General features: G+C 31.7%; 1 protein-coding gene across 1 annotated transcript; it reads right to left on the bottom strand.

Annotated features, from left to right (window-relative positions):
* Nucleotides 1-16341: 16341 nt before the first annotated feature.
* On the bottom strand, nt 16342-22830 carry LOC113396426 (putative uncharacterized protein DDB_G0291608). The gene is made up of 9 exons (XM_026634357.2): nt 22528-22830; nt 22354-22431; nt 20282-20420; nt 20006-20141; nt 19564-19729; nt 19241-19294; nt 17820-18139; nt 17235-17366; nt 16342-16744 (listed from the first exon to the last, which is right to left on the bottom strand). The coding sequence occupies exons 1-9, from the start codon at nt 22634-22636 to the stop codon at nt 16646-16648; spliced, it is 1233 nt and encodes a 410-aa protein (XP_026490142.1). The 5' UTR covers nt 22637-22830; the 3' UTR covers nt 16342-16645.
* Between the last annotated feature and the right edge of the window lie 347 nt (nt 22831-23177).

The following is a 23177-nucleotide window of genomic DNA, read 5'->3' as shown; positions in this document are numbered from 1 at the left end:
AAGCACTTTTGAAACTAAGGAGAGAAATTGGGTAGGCGTTTCGTATATAGGATAGTCCGGAAGTCCGTCATTTTTGAAGTTAGAAGCATGAAATTTTATTTTTGTGCTACTGATTAAAAATGAGTTTATATTCAGGTTAGTCTGGAAGTCCGTCATTTTTGAAGTTAGAAACTAGAAATTTTATTTTTAGGATACCGATTAAAAATTAGTTGATACCTATTTAGATTCTGGATATTTTACGCCTAAGGAGGGAAATAGAGGTGACATTTCGTATATAGGATAGTCTGGAAGACCGTCATTTTTGAAGTTAGAAGCAGGAAACTTTATATTTGGGCTACCGATTAAAAATGAGTTCATTCGCATTTAAGATTTTTTGGATATTTTACGCCTAAGGAGAGAAATTGGGTAGACATTTCGTATATCGGATAGTTTGGAAGTCCGTCATTTTTGAAGTAAGAAGCATGAAATTTTAATTTTGGGCTACCGATTAAAATGAGTTGATTCGCATTTAAGCGTTTCTGGATATCCTTAAGGGCTGAAATACACATTAATGTGGTATACAAAGAGGTCTTACATTAACTTAATATTATAAGTAAATTTGTAAATATTTTTTAATATTCAACGCGAGCGAAGCCGCGGGTAACAGCTAGTATTGCCATAAATTGAAACCAATATTAGGGATAAATCATGCGGGCTTACACAAGATCAATACGCAATGGCTCGTCGGTGAAATTGTAGGGCATAAATCATTTTCTCACTAGGAAAACACACACTAGGATATTATTATGTGTGTATTTAAAGAATCGTACATCGTTGCAAACCAGCTTATGTCACAAGTAAACCAAGGATTTCTTTATTCAGTGTGGATCGGGAAAACAAATTTTATTTTCTTTTTCTGTGAAGTAATTTTTAGTAGCTACTCGAAATTGGTTGTCTACACACCGATACCTACTTCGGGAAGAACGTAAAACCATTGATTCTAGGCCTAATTTCCATTGCAAAGGACAATGAAGATTAGGGAACAGAGTACGCACGCACCTGTGCACTATACTATCCCCGTGCATTATTGGAAAGTCTTGGAAAATGGTCGGCAAAATACATTATTGTGTATTTGTTATCCGTAATTAAATTACCTTCAATTATATGCACCATATTCACTGTGTTCATATGTTTTTTACTAACCTTTTCCTAATCTTGGGCATCAATCATGTTAATTTTGCTAACGGTTTTCGCCTGTTATAATCTTCATTGTTTTAAAGTCTTCATCGCCTTACCGATGAGTAAATGCCTCTATATGGTTTCACTTAGAAAAATGCGAACTATTCTCATTTTCTTTGCTCTACTTATAATACAAATCCTCGAAGAGGCGACTATTAGTATATTATATTTTAATTATACACGCATAAATATAACGGTATAATTTATATATTTATATTTTTTTGCGTATTTTAGTTCAATTTACTACTAATTATGAATATATTTATATGAGTAGTATTTTTCCAATTTTGCTAGAAATATATAATAGATATAGAATTACTGTATCAAAGTTTTTCAATTCTTCGTCAAAGCCAGAATATCAGTATTCGCATATTTCCAGAATATCCTGTTCGAGTTTGTAAAAATGGTGATTTCAAGACAAATTTCAGTGTCCATAATTACAAACCAACTAGCAACTATCAATTAAACCCGAAGGTAGACCTCTTAGTTTATGGCAGTTCTACACACGCGTAAGCGTTACAGTTTAGTTAGTAAGTAGTAGGAGTTGTTATAACAGTAATTAATATAGTTAGTACTTCAACCTGATATACTCGTAGTTCACACATATGTATTTTCTTTTTTTTTTCTTACCAGTTATTCCAACGAAGCCAAGACTGCCCAACGAATAGAAATCTTAACCGATGATGCCGGATTCAAATACGTATACCACCGATTTTTCGTGTGCTTCATTTGTATTCATAGTTCATTTCATATGTCCAATGAAACTTCTCAATGGAGCAGAATGGTTGAATATGCTCCGATTCGTTTTCTTCTGAGAAGAGCCTTTGCTCAGCAGTAGGACCATTCCTCGCTCCAATCACGGTACTACTGAAATTTCCATATCCTAAATTTTCGTAAGTTACACTTGCCAATTTATCGTAAATTCAATGACATCCATTGTTTTTAATGAAATAAATTAAAACAAGTAAGATCGTGTTGAAAAAAGTACATATTTATTGAAGAAATTACAAAGTTAAAAAAAGAAACGGACTTTAATATTTTTAACCTTAACCGTTTTTTATTAAATACATAAGTACTTACACGTAGTAAACATATGTAATTAAATTAGTCCCGGCCTTGAGACGTAAACCGCTGTCGTAAAATACTTACAGCGGTGAGTGGCCTCAAGAGTTAATCTAGCATAAAATGAAATCAGAAGGTAAACCATACACTGGCCGGTTGCACAGGTAATATTATTTAGTATTGCTTTTTATTATTGGAAAATGGAATAGAGTAACTTTATTACACACATAGTATCGTTCGAACGAGATATATTACAAAATTCTTTAAATAAGGGTTATAGTACAATATTGGTGCAAAACCGGTTTTATTACTCCAATCAATCTCTTCCAGACAAAGTTTGTGAGAGGATTTATGAATAAAAAGGGCGTGTGTAACAAAGTTCCTATATGAGCTGAAAGACATAATCGTATAACGCTTTTAAATTTGACCTTTTTTTAATTTGATATGATTTACAAAAAAGGAGAGTTAAGGCTTTTTAAAATTTTGGAATTTCTTTATTTTGCGCATCATGTAAAGGAACAGATTACAAAAGTAGAATAGAATTAAAAACATGTTTATAAAGCGATGCCTCATAGACAATCTTTTAATCATTGTAGATTTATTTATTTTTATTTTATTATATGACATCGTTCATTGCAACAACTAAACGAGAACAAACTTTAAGTTTGTTAAGGGATTATTCACTTTTAAGATTTAAATTTATCTTTTAAAAAACATTATAGTTAAGTCTTGTACTAACTAAAAGGAATTCAATTCAGTAATCTTATTAGATTGATTTGACACAAGCACCAAAAGTGTGTGCAAAATCTGAGCTAAATCAGTTGGACTGATATAAAAAGAAACGTATGTATATTTTAAGTTATTCTATTAAATCAGTAGTCAAACAAACATCGATCAATTGGAACGCAAAGTTTGAAACACATTAGTTTCAAGTGATTGATTTGTTGTGTACCGAGCAATAGATTAACTCAAATTCTTATATAAATTATCAAGCAGAAGCATTGTAAACCTCAAAGTAGTTATATCTAGACCTAAAGTCTCATGTTACTCATTGTAAATGCCATTCTCGCTGCTCGATCTAACAATATTTATTTATTTATTTGGGAAACAAACAATTTTAAAAACACTGTAATATAAAACAAAAATAACATAAAACACAAATCAATATAGTTTCCACTGAAAGCTAATACACAAAAAAAAAAGAAATATATATATATATATTTACAATTAAAATTAAAATTGAAACAAAAATAAAAACAGCATATAAGTACATTATCAATTTAGAAACAGTTAACATTTTAAGATATCAAGTTAACATTTTAAGATATCAAGTTAACATTTTAAGATATCAAGTTAACATTTTAAGATATCAAGTTAACATTTTAAGATATCAATATTAAGTTTAGGTTGATAAAATATCCCATATGTTTTTTACCATAACCAACTCTACGACATTTCATGCAGTCACTCGGAGATTTTCGGACGTATCAGAGTCATAGACAATAATATAAGAAAAATGTATTTTTAGGATCGTTATATATTTGTTTCTTAAGGGCTATTTGTCAGTATGCAAGTAACTAAATGTATTCTACTGAATGGTTGCAACATTCTATGTTTATATAACCGTATTAGATTTGGAAACCAGCATTCTATTATAATACTAGATCATGGACTCAGATGTGAGATAGAACTCCGAAAAGAGGCAAAAACGAACGAATTAGTTCCATATCGCAATCCTAATTTAAACCTTGAATAGGAAAAAATATGATTTGGCTTTGACATGATTGATGTTAGGGTCGCGGACGGTGTCGCGTTCTCTTTAATTTATATAATCGTATATAGTGTTCTCTTTCATTACATATAATTTTAATTAACTTCCTTATTCCTTAAATATAACGTTTATTTACCTAAGTCACATTAAGGTCTTAATTATATTCAAATAAAATATAAAACGGTAATGGAGGAATGCGACAAAAAGCAGCCTTATTGGCTTTATTTGTTAATAGAAATTTATTTAAACTTCAATAAATAATAATAAATAAGATAGGTATTTGCCGTTTCCTTTAAATGAGATCTGTATTTTTATATTTTTCTAGTAGTTCGATGATAAAAATATTTTAGAAATATGCTATAAAACTTTTTCATACATATATCAAAATAAAAATATGAAAATGGATTTTTTTTTTTTGTTAAATTGACTCTACAGATGATGTGCGTTATATTTGCTTATACTGGTTATTAATTAATATAAAAAAAATCTGCATTTGCATACAACAACAAAACTAAACAGAAATTATTATCAATTATGTTAGTACATTTACATTTTATACTAAATTTTTAATACTACAAGTATATCATATTAAGCTTAGTTAAGTTCTGTAAGATTAATAGACTGAGAAGAATTGATTTAAAACTCAGTACCCGTATACTGAGTTTTAAAGCAACAAAAGACATAAACCTTATACAATTAAATGAATACATCCTAGGCTTGGGATACGCTCAAACTTACTTTAAACTTTACGTCACATAATATAATTTTAACATAAACAAAATACAATGCGATTTGCGATACGCATTTTCTTTTGTTTACCAACAGTCTGGCGGAAATTCAACGCTTTTACATTAGAAAGGGAGGTGAATATGAATAGCTGTCTCTTTTGCACATGGATCGATGTGACCTTGGCAGTGCGCCGGGGTAGCATTTAACCTAATACCTATAATTCAATGCGATGCTCAGACGCTTTTATGATTAGGTGACAAAATGTAGCAAGGATTGAGTTGAATAGCGCGGGCAACAAGGTCACCTGAACTATTGATAAGACGAAAACAAGGACATCATCTTTACTAAAAATATTTGAATAAGCTATTAATCATAATTGACTTAACACTTTTGAACAACAGAATTTACGGTAAAACATTAACATAAGTTTTGCTTTTTGAAATAAATGTATAAAAGTTTCTTAAAGTTTGCTGTTCATTTTGTAAATATTACATAAACAAAATGAGATTTTTAAGCGGCCAAAGTTAAAATAAATTCGTTCTTTATTTGTACTCGTAAAACTCCTCACCACATAAATACGTACTTAGGTATATTTCTCATTTTCTCTTATTACAATAGTTTGAAATAGTGCCTACTACTTCAACATGTACGTCTTCTAAGAACTTTTAAAATACCATACAAATATCTAAGCCGATAAAAGTTATATTTTTGAAGCAAATAAAGTATGACTTTAAAATAAAGTATATGAGTATTATGAAGAAGTCCTGAGGAAATATTGGCCTTGGCAGCTAATCTCAGTATTACTAAACTGTTGGCATGGCAGTATGCTCAAGCGACCTGTGTATTCCCGTACCCCGATAATGGATATTTTGGCATTTGGCGCCGGTGTGTCCCGCATTTTACGTGGGGAACTCGCGTAAATGCGTTCTTCCAGCGAAACAAAAAGGACTAAGTACTAAACATTATGGATATATCATAGGACGCAAGTGCATGCTTGAATACAGTCCTCCTCTCTTCCATCCGTGCCACAGATTGTATGAAAACGACTATTTAAATAACGAAGACCAGCGATTTTAGATATTTTTCTAGGCACTCGGTAAATTTGGAAAGATTTGGAAACCATAAAGTTCATGGATAATATTGACTCCCTTGACTCGAGAGCTGAGATGGCCCAGTTGTTAGAACGCGTGCATCTTAACCGATGGTTTCGGGTTCCAACCTAAGCAAGCACCAGTGAATTTTCATGTGCTTAATTTGTGTTTATACTTCATCTCGTGCTCGGCGGTGAAGGAAAACATCGTGAGGAAGTTCTGACACATGTGTATTCCACCAACCCGCATTGGAGCAGCGTGGTGGATATGCTCCAAACCTTCTCCTCAAAGGGAGAGGAGGCCTTAGCCCAGCAGTGGGAAATTTACAGGCTGCTACTGTAATGTAATGTAATAATTGACTCTTTACCTCTACAAGTTTTTTTTTTTTTTTAAATTATAATTTAGCCATTTAGTTGATAAAGTCTACAAAATAGTTATAGAACTCGAATGTACAATGAAAGGTGAATAAAATCAGTAAGACATCATATTCTTGACTTATTTTAAATTTACCAGCCTGCATATCAGCCGCCCTTGGCTCAAGTTTACTTATCCCGTTGGTAAATCCGCCAATTGTAAAATAATATTGAGAAAAACCTTTTAAAATCTTCGTCTCGTATAAACCGAGGTTGCAGCAACGAGACCAACGAGGCGGTGTTAGTATAAAACTACCAGTAATTGCATTTGCATTTATTTCCGCTTAGTTGAGTTCTAGGTTTTCATTACGTATATATCCGTATGACATACAAGGACATCAAGAGGCTGTAAACGTACACTAGAAAACGATTTTATTATTTATGTACCGATTACGTTCTTAGGTTACATTTAACATGAAAAATATAAACATACATTTCGTTACAAAGAGAAACAAATAACATAAATCTTCTACCAGAGTATGAGTTGAATGGGCTCGTAATGATAATAATAATATGTGGTTAATCAATCAAAGGCCAGTGAGATTTAGACAAACAATTTTATTTTATCAATCAAAATAAATAATTATTTTTGCTTATGGCTAATAGAATTATCTATGAGACATATTTCAGAAGTTACTATTGACTTGTTACTACGAATTTGATTGATACTTGATACTAGAATGCTACGATTAACATGTTTAAAACACGGAGACAAAAAATTTAAGCGTCAATTAGACCCCTCTGTAATCCGTAAGCAAAACGAATCATTTCTTGAATATAGTAAGACATCAATCTTCAAACTTCTAATTGTACATCGTTAGTCATTTATTAAACGTATATTTTTAGTATTTGTAACTAAAATTAATTGCGAGCGCAGTGGATCGAAGCTGAGGTATATTTAAACGACCTCTATAGTCTGCACAAGACCGAAATAGGTTTCCAAGAATGATACTACTGTTTAGTTTTACATAATTACACAGATATTATGTAATGTATTTTTGAATGTATATAATATATCCTATATAATTTTGTAGCCTATATTTGCAGTGTTGTAAACAATGCCTGTATTAAAAATGAATTAAATAAGGTTACGAATGGTTTAGTAGTCAAATTAACAATTACTCCTGCAAGCAATTCCACTGCTGGTTGGTAAAAAATATGGCAGAATATCACCCGATACGAGGATACCATGTTTTCCTTCATGATGAGAACGAAACCGAAATGAGTTCTAAACAAAAGTGAAGCAAGTAAAAAAACAGTCGTAAAAATGATGTTTTTTATTTGGTTGTGATATTATATTATAATGTTGATTAATTATACTTTTGCTATTTTTATAGTCAAGAAACTCCAAGCTTTCTCTATTTAATAATTAACCTACTTTCTTAAGTGAATGAATGTTTAATGATTGAATCTTTTCAATCATTAAAAATTCATACGAACAAAGTTGCCATCATAGCTCATATAAGATTGATAAAAATAGTAAATGAAATGAATGTATAAATGTTAAAATAAATACAATCATGTTCGCGAAATGTGAATCAATTGTTGTGCAAGCGAAATACGCAAAAGCCACAACACGCAGCCGATACATGTACAATTTATTTGCAATATTTCATTTCGATATTCGATACTTGTTTGTTTTCATATCGGAAAAGGCGAAATGGTTAATTCCATTATCGTTTACGAAGTTACAATACGACGAGGTAGCTTATTCATGGTTAATATTAAGAATAGCATACCAAAGTAAAAAGCACCGCTACATCTTTTATAAGGTATTTATCACGTTTAATCGATACTTTTTACCGTTCATTACGGTGCATTTTGTATAATACATGCATAATACGGGCAAATGAGTCACCACCACCTCTCATAGACGTTGGTGCTGTGAGAAATATGTATTAACCATTCCTTACGTCGCCATTACACCTCTAAACTTGGGAACTAAGATGTTATGTCTCACTCACCCTTCCAACCGGAGCACGTTAATACTAACTATTGGTGTTTGCGGTTGAATATCGGATAAGTAAGTGGTACCTACCCAGACGGGCTTGGTTTGGTTTGCCTTGGGTAACCCAAGTAAATGTTATTGTTATATCTTGGGAAAATATAATTTATCTACTTTTTTACTAATCTTCCAATGATATCAAGAAGTAATGAAATTACGATATATACCTAGTTCTATCTATGGTTGATTTGCTAATGTCACGTTTTTATACATCAGTACAAAAAATATAATTTTTATTGTAACGAAGTTCTGTTACGTGGCTCACAGTAGACTGAACTGAAAGAAATCGTCAAATCAAAAAGGTCGTCACAGGAAAAAGCGTTATACCCCCTCCAAGCGACCTCTCCTTCTCTTTCTCTCTATCTCCTTCTATCTACACTTTTATTTCAAATTATTTTTGTAATTTTTTTTAATTCACATGGAACTTTTAATAACATTTTTTTAATACATAATATAAAGCGAAAGCAACTTCGTTACAATCAGGTATCCCACTACACTAGTCGTATATTATGTATATGAACCTTATTATAGGATCCTAAGGTCTATTAAACATTCAGTTTGATTTAAATAATAATTAATTCTTTAATCTCGTCTTCATTAAAATACCAATCCGCTTTATATTAACTTTGGCTATAAAGTAGATGAACAAATAATTGTTACCTAAATATAAGCTAACAAATTGTAATATATTATTATTAATAACGAGGAAACCTCGATGAAAATTCATTAAAGGCTCGCCGGTGATTAGTCAAGTATGATAAAAGTAGTTGAAGATATAAACGCGACAATATATATAAACATGTTATGAAGTACAAATGCATTGTATCGCAAGAAAGAGAAGAAGAATAAACAGAAATATAGATAATTAAATTTTCTTAAAGTTGATTGAAATAAAAAAAAAACTTTTAGTAAGTAAATACGCATTGGCTGTACCGGATATGCCATCCTTGCTGTTTAGTCGAGTCCTGTGAACACTACGTTCAGTTTTCTAAGGGACGGGAGGGGAAGTCGATAGCTCCGCGCATGCGTACAACTATCGTCTACATTCAGCTATCAGATGAGATAATACCTACCAAACACAGAGGCCTTTATTACGTGAACGTAAAGCTCAAATTAACTAAAGGCTGTCGAGACAAAGGATTTTAGGTGCTAGGTTTAGAAGATAGGATATATTATATAGCGTTTGTGTAACATTTTTACTGTTGTTGATTATTTTTATTCAACGAACGGCCTTCTGAGGAAAGTATATTAATGTTTGAAATGTATTAGCAATCAACTATGGATATTTTTATTATCAAGTCTAACACTGCGTAGTAAAATTAATTATAATTAGCATCTCCGCAGACTGTTAACATACTATAATAACGAAAAATTCTAAGTCATTCATTGTCACAGAGTTCATTTAATTAAAATATGTGCGTTACAAACAAACTTTTACTCGGTTACTTTGTACAACCTGTGTGGGTTGATACCCACTTATCAGATATTCTACCGCCAAACAACAATAGTCTATAGTTGTACTCTCGTTTGCAGGCACAAGGGACTAATATCTTAGCTCCAAAGGTTGGTGGAAGATTGGCTATGTAAGGCCAAGTTAATATTTCTTAAAGCGCGAGTGTCAACAGGCGGTAGACACAACTTACTATCTCGTCCACTTATTTATATATATTCTATCAAACACCTAATCGTTAAACGCGGAACTGCAGCTATTTTTCTCTATCCAGAGCAAGGGTTACGACGATTGATTTTGTTTTTCCATGATGTGTTATTACAGACACATTTTTTTCTGAAATCTACACAGACGGAGATGCGAAGGACAAGCTAATTTATATTAAGATAATATAATAACATTAACATACATTTAGAAGTATCAAAACCATATCATTTACCGGGTTAGAAATTCTGTGTTAATCTACGTTATAAACTATTTACATATGCGAAAAGAACCGTATTTCATGTGAGTTAGTAACAAACATCTGAGCATATAGACTTTCATATTTATAATATTAACAATGGGATAAGCCCCAAAAACAGAAATTTATCTTTCTGGAAACTATTATTACTAGAGATAATCCAAGACTTTATTCTTCTTTAGAGGTTAATTTAGCATATTATACTTATAATTAAAACTTCATGTAGGTACCCATTATTTAATTAAAAATACATTTGGTTATTTGGGTCGGTTCGAATTGTTTGTGTCCCAAAGCAATTAATACAACTATGTAACCAACCTTAAGCCATAGTTTATTTTATCAACAACAAAATCGTAGTACATTAACATATTTATTGCTTCTATAATACATGGTCATCCTTAACAAGCTAGTCTCCTAAGGGCGGTAAATTCAAACAATGTAGTGTTTTGGTTCTACGCGAATCACAATCTACTTATACCGAATCAATAAATTATATCATTGTATCGTTAATGGATTAAACACAACAATCTTAAAAACGTAGATACTTGACAGGGTACCTAATCTTTTTAATATATAGCATTTCAAAAAATTTAAGACTCGTGCATTATACATGGCTAATTTTTTTTTACGAAAACAAATCTGTTTCATACTTTTTGCTACTGCCGTGCCGCTCATTATATTAATATTTAAATACAATATTTAGTAGGATAGAATACGTCTTGTATAATGCATAAAGAAAATCAAATTAATAAACAAAATTTAAATATGACTATGTACTAAAATATAATTCCCTCTGTACTTTACAACAATTATAGTCTTTTAAATCAATAATTATTTGATGACGATATTTTAACGTTCAGCATGTCCAGTTTCAGGTGTCGTATTGGAAAGCTATTTCAAAATTAGCTTCTTCACTACGTAATATAAAACAAAGTCGCTTTCCGCTGTCAATGCCTATGTATGCGTAGATCTTTAAAACTACGCAAAAAAAATTTTTTTTTAATAGATACAGTGTTGCAAGAGTAGGATTTATATGTATAAAACATACATAATATAGTACAGAAACACTAATAATTTTAGATTTTTCTAATGTGATGTAAATAAACACATTTTTTTGCGCTTACATTGCAAATGCTGGCTGAACCCTACGAGATAATTCAAAATACTATACTACAGTATTGTACACCTTAAAAAAGGTCTACAAATAAGTCCGCGATGGTATATCTATCTCTTAGGGATAACCCACAATAACCATTTTTTATCCTTTACTTTTTACGAGAAATAATGGCTTATATACGAAGCGATTTTAAGCAATACAGCATTAATCCTTATCCAATAAAGTACCTTAAATACATTGTACATTTAATATAGATCAACATAGCCTTTTACAGCATGTCATTTAAATAAATATTTTCGAAGATATTAAATATTTTGAAATGCAGGGACATAGCGGTTTGAGTTGTCTTATGACAAAAAAGCTGTGAACGTTGTGTATAAAGACATTCTTTAGTATATTTAGTACCAGCATTGCATCCGTGCGAAGCCGGACGGGTCGCTATTCCATCAATAAAACTTCTTCCACCAAACCCACATTTCCTGTATCCATAATACGTACGTCATTACTTATATGCAAAATGATAATGGAATCGTTAATAAGTTAAATTACTTATTTATAATCCTGTAGTTTTGTACAATAGGTACAAATGATTAAATATATCCTCCTCAAGTTTCAATTTATATTTCCCATAACTGAAGATATTGCCAAGTTTATCGACGGCTGCAGCTGGACGTCGGCCAGACAGACTGGAGAATGCAGAAGCCAAGTCACAAACATGAAATATTAAATGTATTTTCAGCCGATAATCATAACTACGGTCTGTTAAAGAAGCAAAAGAGCAAATTAAAATGTCATTAATTGATCGTAGCTTTATGTAATATTAGTGGTCAAGGGCGCGGTCACTATCCAAAGTCAAAGGCAAAAATATTTTTCAATATAGAATCGTTACACTTACTTATTGATAGTCAAAAATCTGTCTAGCGTTTTAGTGGTCGTCAAGTATTAGGTATAAAAAGTAGCCTATGGCCTTCCTTGGAGTTCAAGCTTGCTTCGTATCAAATTTTATCAAATTCGATTCAGTGGTTTGACCGTGAAAGGGCAACAGACAGACAGAGTTACTTCCGCATTTATAATATTACTATAGATGAAAAACAGTGACAGCGTATAACGTGTAAGTATGTATAAAATATATATAGATATACAGACGTATATATGAATAAAAATATTTATTTAAATACAAACATTAATCGAATTAATAGAAAAGCAAATAAATTTAAAAAATAATCGTAATTAAAAGTTTCATGTAGGTAATATTTTCAAAACACGTAACAATAATATTATTAGCATAATTTTATAATTTAAATAAATCACGCAATTGCTTAATGTCGGAGCACTAATAAAAAAAAAATGTATTACGTGCGAATAGTTGTACTTATATTATTACAAATTATACAACATTTTTAAAAAATCCATGTGATTCATTCTTTTGTACAACTTGGAAATAAACATTTTAAAATAAAATAATGAAAGATTATTCTTTTGATTTATTATCGATTATGTTACCAGTCTGAAATAGAACGGTATTTGACACCTCTGGTAATTCTTAAAAGCGATATATAATTATTTCTATAATATTTAGAATAAAAAATATTGTAATTAAACATGCATAAAATAATAATGATAAAAAATAATCACTGATTATATTATATAAGTATATTAATTTGTGTAAATCAATACTTGATGGTTTCATCAAACAAATGACAGGCCTTGTACATCTTATCTGTGGTTTCCTTGCCCAACTGACCCTCGGGCTCACTTTGTTGTGTACTGAAAATCGACTTCTACGCATTACGATTTAACTTGGCTTTTCGCATTTGGGCCAACAATTTCGCCTGCACCGCACCTCGATGATATACATAAATAAAAAGTTAAATTTCTTCATTCTTCGTTTAATTTGTATAAACATAGCAAATTACCTGTTTGCTACACCTCAATGACAGAATTATATTCAATTTCAATGTTATGAATCTCCGAACATCGAACTTTTAGCGTGGTAAAGGTGGTTTTAGTATGAAAGGTTTGAAGCTTATTTTTTGTATGTCAATTCCAGACCGAGTTTGTTTGTCCCAGTTAGACATTTCCTTTTATAATGTCCGTGGCATTAAAAGGTGCGTCTATATTAATAACAAGACTACAACTCTCTGGTCAGTTTCTTTAACGTAAAGTTACTTTCGAATCGACACTGTAATAAGGCACTATTGTAGATATGACTTTGTTATGCAAAGAAGTTACTAAATTTTGAGCTGAGAGCCAAAAATTTAAATTCTTCCAAGCCTAATGACGGACGAAGTCATTTTTTTGGCCCAATGTAACAAATAAATGCGGCAGAGTTTTCCCATTACTAATTTAGGTACTACCAAAGTAAATCCTTTGTAATTAATTTTATAGCGGACTTTAAATAGCTCGTTAAATGACGATTCAAGTGCTTGTAAAACCCTACTTGAATAAAGTATATTTTGATTTTTTTTTTGAGATGATGTGTATCTTCATCATTATTAACCGTCATCATATTAAAAGTGATTTCTGACAATATTTCTATCATTTTGATAAATTCTATACAAGCAATTAAATGCTTCGTATTAAGTAATATGGGGCAATTTTATTTAGACTTCCAGCATCTTACGTAACACATTTCTATAAATTAGAATTTCAAAACCTCACTTCGCCAAGCAAGCCTCTTTCAATGGAGGCTCTATAAAATATTTATACTGAAATAGAAGTGCATCTACAAATAACGTTATAGGAGCGGCGTATAAACGTAGTTGAGTAAGGTCAGGGAAGGTTATTAGAGGAGTAGCGCTTCAGAGACGTAAACGATAATATACTTACTACATAACTCGTTTAAGAATATTAGAATCTTATTAAATTATCAAAAAACAGTACTGAGAGTAGTAGTGTAGTAAGTGTTCAAAATAATACTAATATTAATGCTGATATTTCAAAAATAAAGGAATATTATGTTATAAAATTACGAGTCTATCGACGAAATCGCACATAATCGTACAATGAAGTATTTGTAATCGTACAATGAAAGAAACAGATGCGATGATAACCTTTTAGAATCAAATGATACGGCTTCACTGAATACTTAATTAAACATCAATTCATCTAGAACGTTCGAAACCCTGTGGCAAGATGCAGCGGTGCATCGATCGTCGCGACCTACTTGCAGGTCAAACTGCCTCCCGCGTGCACCTTTAACCCCACCCTATGCCTGTGAGATTGCAATATTTTTAAGGGTTTATGATATTAAGTTTCTTAACCCGAATATTTGAAGATATACTCTCAATTTAATTTTAATTGGCCAAATATTGTTCAAATATATATTTTTGGCCGCATAAGTCGCGTTTAAAAGCTTATATTTTTGTCATAACATATTTCTGTGCCACTGTTTTCCCATTAATAGATCATGTTTTAAAGTAATACCACCTAAAATACAAAATATATTACGCATTCAATTATAAAATTCGTAAATTTGGGCACAGTGGTCAAGTTACAACTAACTTTTGCAGTACTTAGAAGATTCGATCACCGCTGACTATAAAATATATTGTACGCGTATGCGTATTTGGACATTATAGGTACTTTTTCTAGTTGAGATGAGTGCTAAACGCAAAACACTTGCTGTCATAGTTGAGTAAAATATAACTTTGGCTGGACATTCATTAGTGTCTTAAAGATCGGGCGCCAAGCCACTTAAGCGTGTCTGTTTCACAATAAAAACTCTGATGAGGTGTTTTATATTATAGAGCAGGAAAAACGAGAAAGGTAACAAATTAAACATAAACATATTACCCCGGTTACTCGGACTATAAAATAATTAGGTACTGTTTTGTAGGGATATACTTATTCCCAAAAAAGAATAGTGCCTCAGTTGCTAATATTTGAAAACGCGGAAAAAAACACTTGCGAACGAAAGGTTGGAAAAGTTTACAGTATTATATACAGGGAATGTACTAATTGTCTCCTAAATATTTTAATATTCAATACCTTCAAAATATTTTCAACGACTGGACCAAATAAAAAAGAAGGCCTTGATCGCTGGTAGTTTCTAAACGAACATTCGTCTTTGAAGCCAAAGATTTAGCCGTAGACGGATTTTTCGTAAGGGAAGGTTCCAGGTTTAAGTAAGTGTCGAATTATTACGATTGCACGAGAGCGCATTGAAAGAAGCAATGCGCTGGGTTGTACTGTATAGCACCGGCGCGGCGGCTATTACCGTCAAAAGCAAAAGTACGCAAGTACGCTATGACTTCTTTGTTTATTCTTAGGCACTTAAATACAAATAGTGAATCTAGAGCTTCAAATATTATTAGAAGATAATCTTGAACTCATTTTACACAGTTGATTAGTTATTTTTTATTAATTGCATTTTATATTGAATAAAATATGTTGTAACGATGATAACTGTATACAGTTCAAAAAGTTTATATATTTATTTTATAATTATTATATCAACTTCAACACTACCTAATAGGTTGCGGGGATAAAATTATGAAAGATAACCAATTTTTATACAATATAATTATTATTATTACTTTTATCTACATACAAGCAATTATATAAATGTACAGCACTTCGATTATATACTTATTTATTATTTAATGACACTATTTACATAAATAAAAATACTACAAATTTCTTAGACATAAAAAATTAAGTGTTTAATTTAAAAAAAATCTATACATGTAATATTATTGGGCAATCTGAACATCAAGTTCTATAAAAGGATAAACTGGCAGGTGCCATTACAGATCATTGCCACAGATTATGAAAATAAACTTACCTTTTGCTAAATTAAGAACTTAAATAGAAACCACTACCAAATATATAAAAAATTAATTACATTTAATTTTTCTAATTTAATTGTTATAGACAATAATTTTACGATTATCGCAAGAAAATAAGCACGTTACAAACAATGAACACTAGATTAACTCGATAACATTAAAACATGAAACAAAGCCCTCAGTCTGATCATATATTTTATATAGATAATATATTTTTTACAGATCAACATAGTTAAGAATAATTCTCTGGCGAATGGCTTTTTCAAATAGCTAGTATTAATTGCTTGTAATAATATATTTTATATACAACTATTATAATACCAATTTAATTGTACCGACTAACACACACACTGTATAATAATGAAATATAACGAAACTTTCGCACAATAAAATATAAAAATAAACGTTATTTTTAAAGTCACCATTTTAAATATCATTGAATAATGTTTGTACTAAAGATCTTTATAGTTTCTGGTATGCATGATTATATTTCTTGATGGATGTGGTGGTGAGGCGTCTCGATGGACGATCATTAGCTAATAGCGGTGTCTGTTGGGATATATATTCGGGTTCTGTACATTTGGATTTGATTGCTGAACTGGGTAACCCTGGGTTATACTGCCCGGTTTCGCTGTCTGTAACAATAAAATGGTTAGTTAAAAACAGTAATCAATTATTCTTGAGATTTACATTTAATAATTTCGATTTATGACGTTGTCGACCACAGATAAAATATCGGCTTAAAATATCACAACTGATATTAAAGTATGTCTTAATGGGATTTATAGAAGACAACAGTTTAACGAAGTCCCTTATAATTGTGATCAATTACAATTACATAGTTCTTTGTTTTTTTTTTTTCCAAATCAACAACAAACATGAGCAACGGCAACGGCATTCCCTATAAGCCGGCCTGCGCGTTAGGGGGACGGCAAAACTGAATTCCTGAGCTTTTATAGGCCGCGGTAAATACTCAAAATGATGTCCATAGCACCTCCAAAATAAGTTATTTAATTCAGATATCTGATATGATCTGATATCTTATACAAATGTTCGTGCTTTACATGGAGTAGGGAGCGACAATCTCCTAGTCAAATACCCCCCCAACCAGATACGGCGACCGACCTGCATGTTGGCGTGCTGCGGCGCGGGCGGGTGGATGGCGAGGTGGCGCGCGGCGGGCGGCGGCTGCGCGTACGACACGCCGCTGCTCACCGACGGGTGGTGGCCCTCGCTCAGCCCGATCAGTACCTGCGGCTGTAACACACGGGTCACTACCTCCGTGGAGGACCGCTCGATGTCTAGCAGTACAAAACGATCATCTCTTCTTGAGATCGGCGGCGGATTATTTCGTCTATCTAACTGCACAGAATATCGTGTAGTTCACAAGTCGGTGCGCAGACTGTCTATTTCTTCTGATATTGTCAGTATCCGATGGGTAGGCAATACGGTATGATCGGAGACATCAGCCGCTCGTCCAACGGCTTTCCGTGTATAGTGTAAGTGTAACAATTGGCAACTGACAAACTTTAAACTGCTACTGAGAATATCTCGATAGAATACTCTTAATTTTTTTTATTTGTCCAACCATTGAATGTAGGTCCACCAGTTCGATCGAGCAATTAAGCAACATTAACAGTGAGAACAGTTGGTGTTTAATCAGATGATGATGATAAGTGTAAATAATACAAAGCACACCCCATCTCATACCTGGGCCTCCTTCTTCTGTTCGGAGTGCTGCTGACCGTCCCTGTTCTTCAGCATGTCCAAGTACAGCTGCGGCTGCGCGGGCGCGTACATGAGGTTCGTGTGATGGGGCTGGTGGGGTTGGTGCGGCTGGTGCGGCTGGTGCGACTGGTGCGGAGTGTGCGGGGTGTGCGGAGTGTGCGCGTGCGGCGTGTGTCCGTGGTGCGCGTACAGCAGCGGCGGCGGGCGCTCCGCCACCACACCCACCACGCCCGACGTCGGCATCGCGTAGTAACCCGACGACACACCCGACCCGCTCACGTTCGATGCGTATTGCGGCGACTCTGTATATGTTGAATTAAATAAATATTTATCTATATACAAACCATTTTATGGGTGACGACGAGGTAACCATAAATCTCATGAATGCTTTCGGGGTAAGCGTCATCAGTACTAAGCTTAAGAGTTAATTTTCTATCTAGTATCTTATTGAATAGTAATTATTAATTATTAAATAATATAAACTAACAGTAGTTTTCACATAAAATTATATATATTTATGTGAAATTTAATTTACATATACTTAAATAAAAACACAAAGTTCAATAACAGAACACAATCAAATTACTCTATTGAATGTTATCATGATTAATGATATTTACATGTGGTCAGTAATATTAGTTGTATGATCAAGGAATTGTTATTAACATGGTTATGACTAATGACAAACTGAAGATTAAAAAGATAATAATAATTTGAAAATCATATCAAAATTAGAAGCAATAAGACTTTAAACCCACCTAAACAGGTTCACTGTCTATTCTGTTGCTATTAATGATCTTCCAATGATTAAGTTAGTTTAACCCAAGTTTAAATTAACACTAGCAACTAATGATTAACTAACAGTTAAAGAAACAGAACATGAAGAAGGTTGTTAAGGTATTACATGAAAATCTGAAACATATACATAAAGCGACACAAGACGAAAGACAACAGAAAAAAACAAATAAAAATATTAATGTAATGAAACATATAGTTTCTTTACCATATATTTTGACAGCTATAGATCCTATTACATATAATGAAGTAACTGTTATTTTGACATTAACGGCTTAGGTTTGATAGTGCTTCCTTTTTTCTCAAATGTCAAATCAATGGAGTCAAAAAGATAGAAAACACATCAGCTTTTTCATTTATAAGTGAGATTAATCATTCTTTAACTAAATTAGAAATTTCTAAGAAAAACCAAACATACATATTAAAACAGTTGTGTACTATAAATTTGAATTAATAATGTTCATATGTCAAATAGTTCCAAACAAAAAAAGTCTAGACCTAAAACATATCACAGCTGTCAAATTACGTGGCAAAAAAAGATATGATGGAAATGATTTAGCGTGCAAGTAGAAGCGACAGTGTTGACACCTAGCGTGAATAAAACTCACTGGTCCAAAGCACTGCGCGCGCCATTTGGCGGCCCATACGACCATCCTCTACTTCTGCAAAAGATTTATAATACACGATCCTTTTAAAAAAATCTTGAAAAAAATATCATGTCAGTCTTATTTTTCTAGCACTTCCAAAGTTATAATAGCTGAAAAATATTAATTATAAGACAAAATTAATCAATATAGAATATTTTTAAATTTTGGAATTTCCTTTTAACCTATTATTACATTTGACCTATATTTGGACTCAAAATACTCCAGATCCATCAATAGGATACTTTTTGCCATTCAAAAATAATTGCTACAATTTTTTAACTTACTGTGGTCAGAATAGACGGCTTGGTGCTTCATAGGAGGCTGATGCAATCTGTGTGCGTACAGAGCATAGGTTGGTGAAGGACTCCTTGTTCGTTTCACATTTGATTGTATCGGACCTCTGACTAAGCTCTGCTGTTGTGGGAACAGCATGTAGTTTGAGTGCTTATTCTTGAAAAAAAAAACAGTTTATTGTTATGAAAACTTCTTTAAAATCTACATTATTTGTTCAAATTGAATACATTAAGAATTGTCTAAAATATTTGTCTCATAGTGTGATTACTGAGACTGGTGTAGAATTCATCTAGATATATGTAGTCCATCTACAGATATCAGGTTCAAAATGAATATACTTATTATTTATAATTAATATTCAAATTAATATCAGATTTTTTAAACTCTTTTAACTTATTGAAGCATACTGATTAAAATCAATAGGATACTTACTTTGTTCATGATGTGGGTTGTTAGCGGTGGTGCTCTGCCTTGTGATTGCGGAGGCTCTCCTTGACCCATTGATGTTGGAACAGAGAACATAGGTATCTGGATATTACCCATAGGCATCTTCATTGACTGCATATCACTAAAAGAGATAATGATACTATTATTTGTTGTTCATTATTTTTATTGCATTTTCTTTTTGAATGCAGGGCTTAATACTCGTACAAATTTAAATCCAGAAAAAAACACTTACAGGCCTATAATCACAATAATATTACTTACTTAGTCTCTTTTTGTTGCTGTCTCTTTCTGATTTCATCTTCATTGAGTACTCTTTTAAGTTGCATGAACAACTGTTGTTTTTCTTTCTCTAATTGTTTTAACTTCTGTTCTAGTTGCTCAATCTGTTCCTTTGTTTCTTCTGCAATTTGTTTACATTTTTATGATTAATTTTACCATCCATTGATACCATAATTCATTTATTCTTCATATAATACTTTTCAAGATTATGATAATCTTGTGTTACACAATTGACACTAATTTTATTATAAAATCTGTATTTTATTTGACTGAAGATTATAGGTATGTATATGTATAGGTATGTATATATTATAAGTTCTTTGCGGCATGTTTCCTGACCTCATGAAACATAGTAAAGTAATCCCAATATTAAAATCAGGTAGTACTTAATACCCCCAACAATTATAAGACCATTTCTATACTACTATACCAAATCTTAGCAAGATCTTTGAAAAATGAATACTAAATCAAATGTTAATATATTTTAATACAAACAAGTTGCTCCAAAAGCGACACTTTTTTAATACTGTTGAGCTTGTTAAAAATATTTATAGTCACAAGATGCCTTAAAGATATTTTCAATTCAATTTTCTGATTTCGTATCTGAGCAATCAGATTCAGAGTGTTGCTGTAAATGGAAATATATCTCCCGTGATTCCAGTTAATGTGAGGGTCTCTCAAGGATCTATTCATGGCCCTTTTCTCTTCCTCGTTTATATAAATGACCTACCACATGTTTATAATATGTAGATAATACACACGAGATAGTTTGCTTATCATAGTTCTCTAATTTTTATAATAAATAGACATTGTTCAATACATGACGATGTGAACAATGCTCTCCCTGAAATAGTACATTGGTTTAGTGTTAATAACTTACTGTTGTATAGTAAGAAGACAAAATGAATTAAATTCACTACTCCTAATGTAAGATGTGTCAAAACAAATTTAATTTTAAATGGGGAAACATTATATTTTCCAGAAACAATAGAATTTCTTGGTATCACTACAGACACTAAACTTCAATGGGATCCTAATATAAATAGATTGGTGACTAGACTCAGCTCTTTTTTTTACCACAAAGGCTTGAAATATGTTTGTGTTTATTGTGTTTTCTCACTATGTGTTTTTTTGTTATATCCAAAATATAATGTCTTATAGCATTCTAGTCTGGAGTAATGCAGCTGATATGAATACCGTTTTTGTTTTGCAGAAGAAGGCTATTCCTTCAATTTATAACCTTGGCCCAAAAGATTCAATAAGAGATGTATATTTAACAAAATTAAAATAAAGACTGTCACTTCTCAATTTGTTTTTATAATATTATGTCCACACATAAACGATTTTCAAAGAAATTGTAACATAACTGCTATTAACACTAGCAACAAACTAATACTTGTTACTTCAATTACCCAATTACACAGGGTTAGTAACTCTTTTGTGAGATATAGGTTTTTACAACAGGATCAAAGAAAATTTTCAAAAATATTCAATTGTAAAATATAAAAGTATTGTTATAGAGTGTTTGTGTGCTAAAGGATAGTACAAAACTAAAAGGCTTCTCAGTTGATCGCACACCTTGGAAATAAGATGATCGCCACCAGGCCGTTTCATTTGACGAAAATATATTTTTTATTTTATGAAAACAATAATTGTATTATATAACATTAAAAAAAAACCTACAGAATTTCTTTAGCTGGTTCTTCTCAAGTCCAATGTGTTTATTACTGAAACTATGGTACATTTTTAAGCCTTCTAGCAAAATTATCAAAAGAAACCACAAAGAAAATATTGTTTTAATCATGGAAGAAACCTCTACCATATACCAACATTTGCTGCAATGGTGTTAATACTTAACTAACAAAATATGATGCTATATTTATTATAAGAACTTTGCTACTAATAAAAATATTACAAACTGGTCAAACTTAGTTTGTATGCAGTATAATCTCTTTTCATAATACCATATTTTAATATAGTTAAATAAACAAATCACTGTTAAAAACTCAACCCCATTACAACAATGTTTTTTTTTAATTATTTCAATATTTCACCTAATGTCATGACATCTTGTCTTTCTCGTGCCTCCCGCTCCTTTCTCAATCTTTCTTCTTCTACCTCTGCTTCATATTCTGTAAGAAATCATGAAATGGAAAGATTTCAATATTAAACATTATTCCAAACATTCAAAGACAGTATTGTATTTTATTCCTACTAATCAAATGTACCTTCTTTCTTTCTTTGCCTTTCTCGTATTATATATCTTTTGAGGGCACTCCACATTTTCTGATCTCCATCGTTTTGATCTTCAGCTGTTGTTGACGTTACGGCAGGCATTTTGTAGTTACAATATTACAGCAATAATAAATTAAATCTTTATTTTACACGTAGACACAACAGAATACTTTTAATTTCATTTGTCATTGTTTACTCGTCTATTTCTTAGCTATTTTTAATAGAAATAAGCAACTACTTGTTTTCACATAAATTGTCAATCTTAATAATCCAAATATACTTAATTAAATTAAAAATAATACAGCACAGACTATAGAGTCTCAATTCTGACACAATTATTTCAACTCTGACAGATAAAAAATATAATCGTTTTAATCGTGTTCTACGCTAATAATAATATGTAGAGAATCGGTGGCGTCCTTGATGAGTGTAGCCACAATTAACTAAACTTTAAAGTCTGTAGTAATGATCATTGAATTATCCAACTTTATAAATCATTCGCATGATTTTCGAATTTATTAAATAGTAATTAATTTGATATCGGCTCAACTTGATTTGAGGCCAGATTATCAAAGAATTTATTTATTTCTTTTCAAACGGACACCTGAGTAGCTTTAGGTTCGTTTAGATTTTAGACAAGATA

This window comes from Vanessa tameamea, chromosome 6, assembly GCF_037043105.1.
Source record: "Vanessa tameamea isolate UH-Manoa-2023 chromosome 6, ilVanTame1 primary haplotype, whole genome shotgun sequence".
In the NCBI taxonomy this organism is placed as follows: domain Eukaryota; kingdom Metazoa; phylum Arthropoda; class Insecta; order Lepidoptera; family Nymphalidae; genus Vanessa; species Vanessa tameamea.
The sequence above is the reverse complement of the archived record's forward strand: the minus strand, read 5'-3'. Positions and strand labels throughout refer to the sequence as shown.

What these genes read in the sequence shown, in the direction of transcription:
- LOC113396426 (XM_026634357.2), bottom strand. Translation starts at nt 22,636, where the DNA reads ATGCCTGCCGTAACGTCAACAACAGCTGAAGATCAAAACGATGGAGAT. An exon ending in CAGCAACAAAAAGAGACTAA is followed by an intron (nt 20,142 to 20,281) that starts GTAAGTAATATT and finishes TATCTCTTTTAG; the next exon opens with TGATATGCAGTCAATGAAGA. An exon ending in CGCAGCACGCCAACATGCAG is followed by an intron (nt 16,745 to 17,234) that starts GTCGGTCGCCGT and finishes TTATTGTTACAG; the next exon opens with ACAGCGAAACCGGGCAGTAT.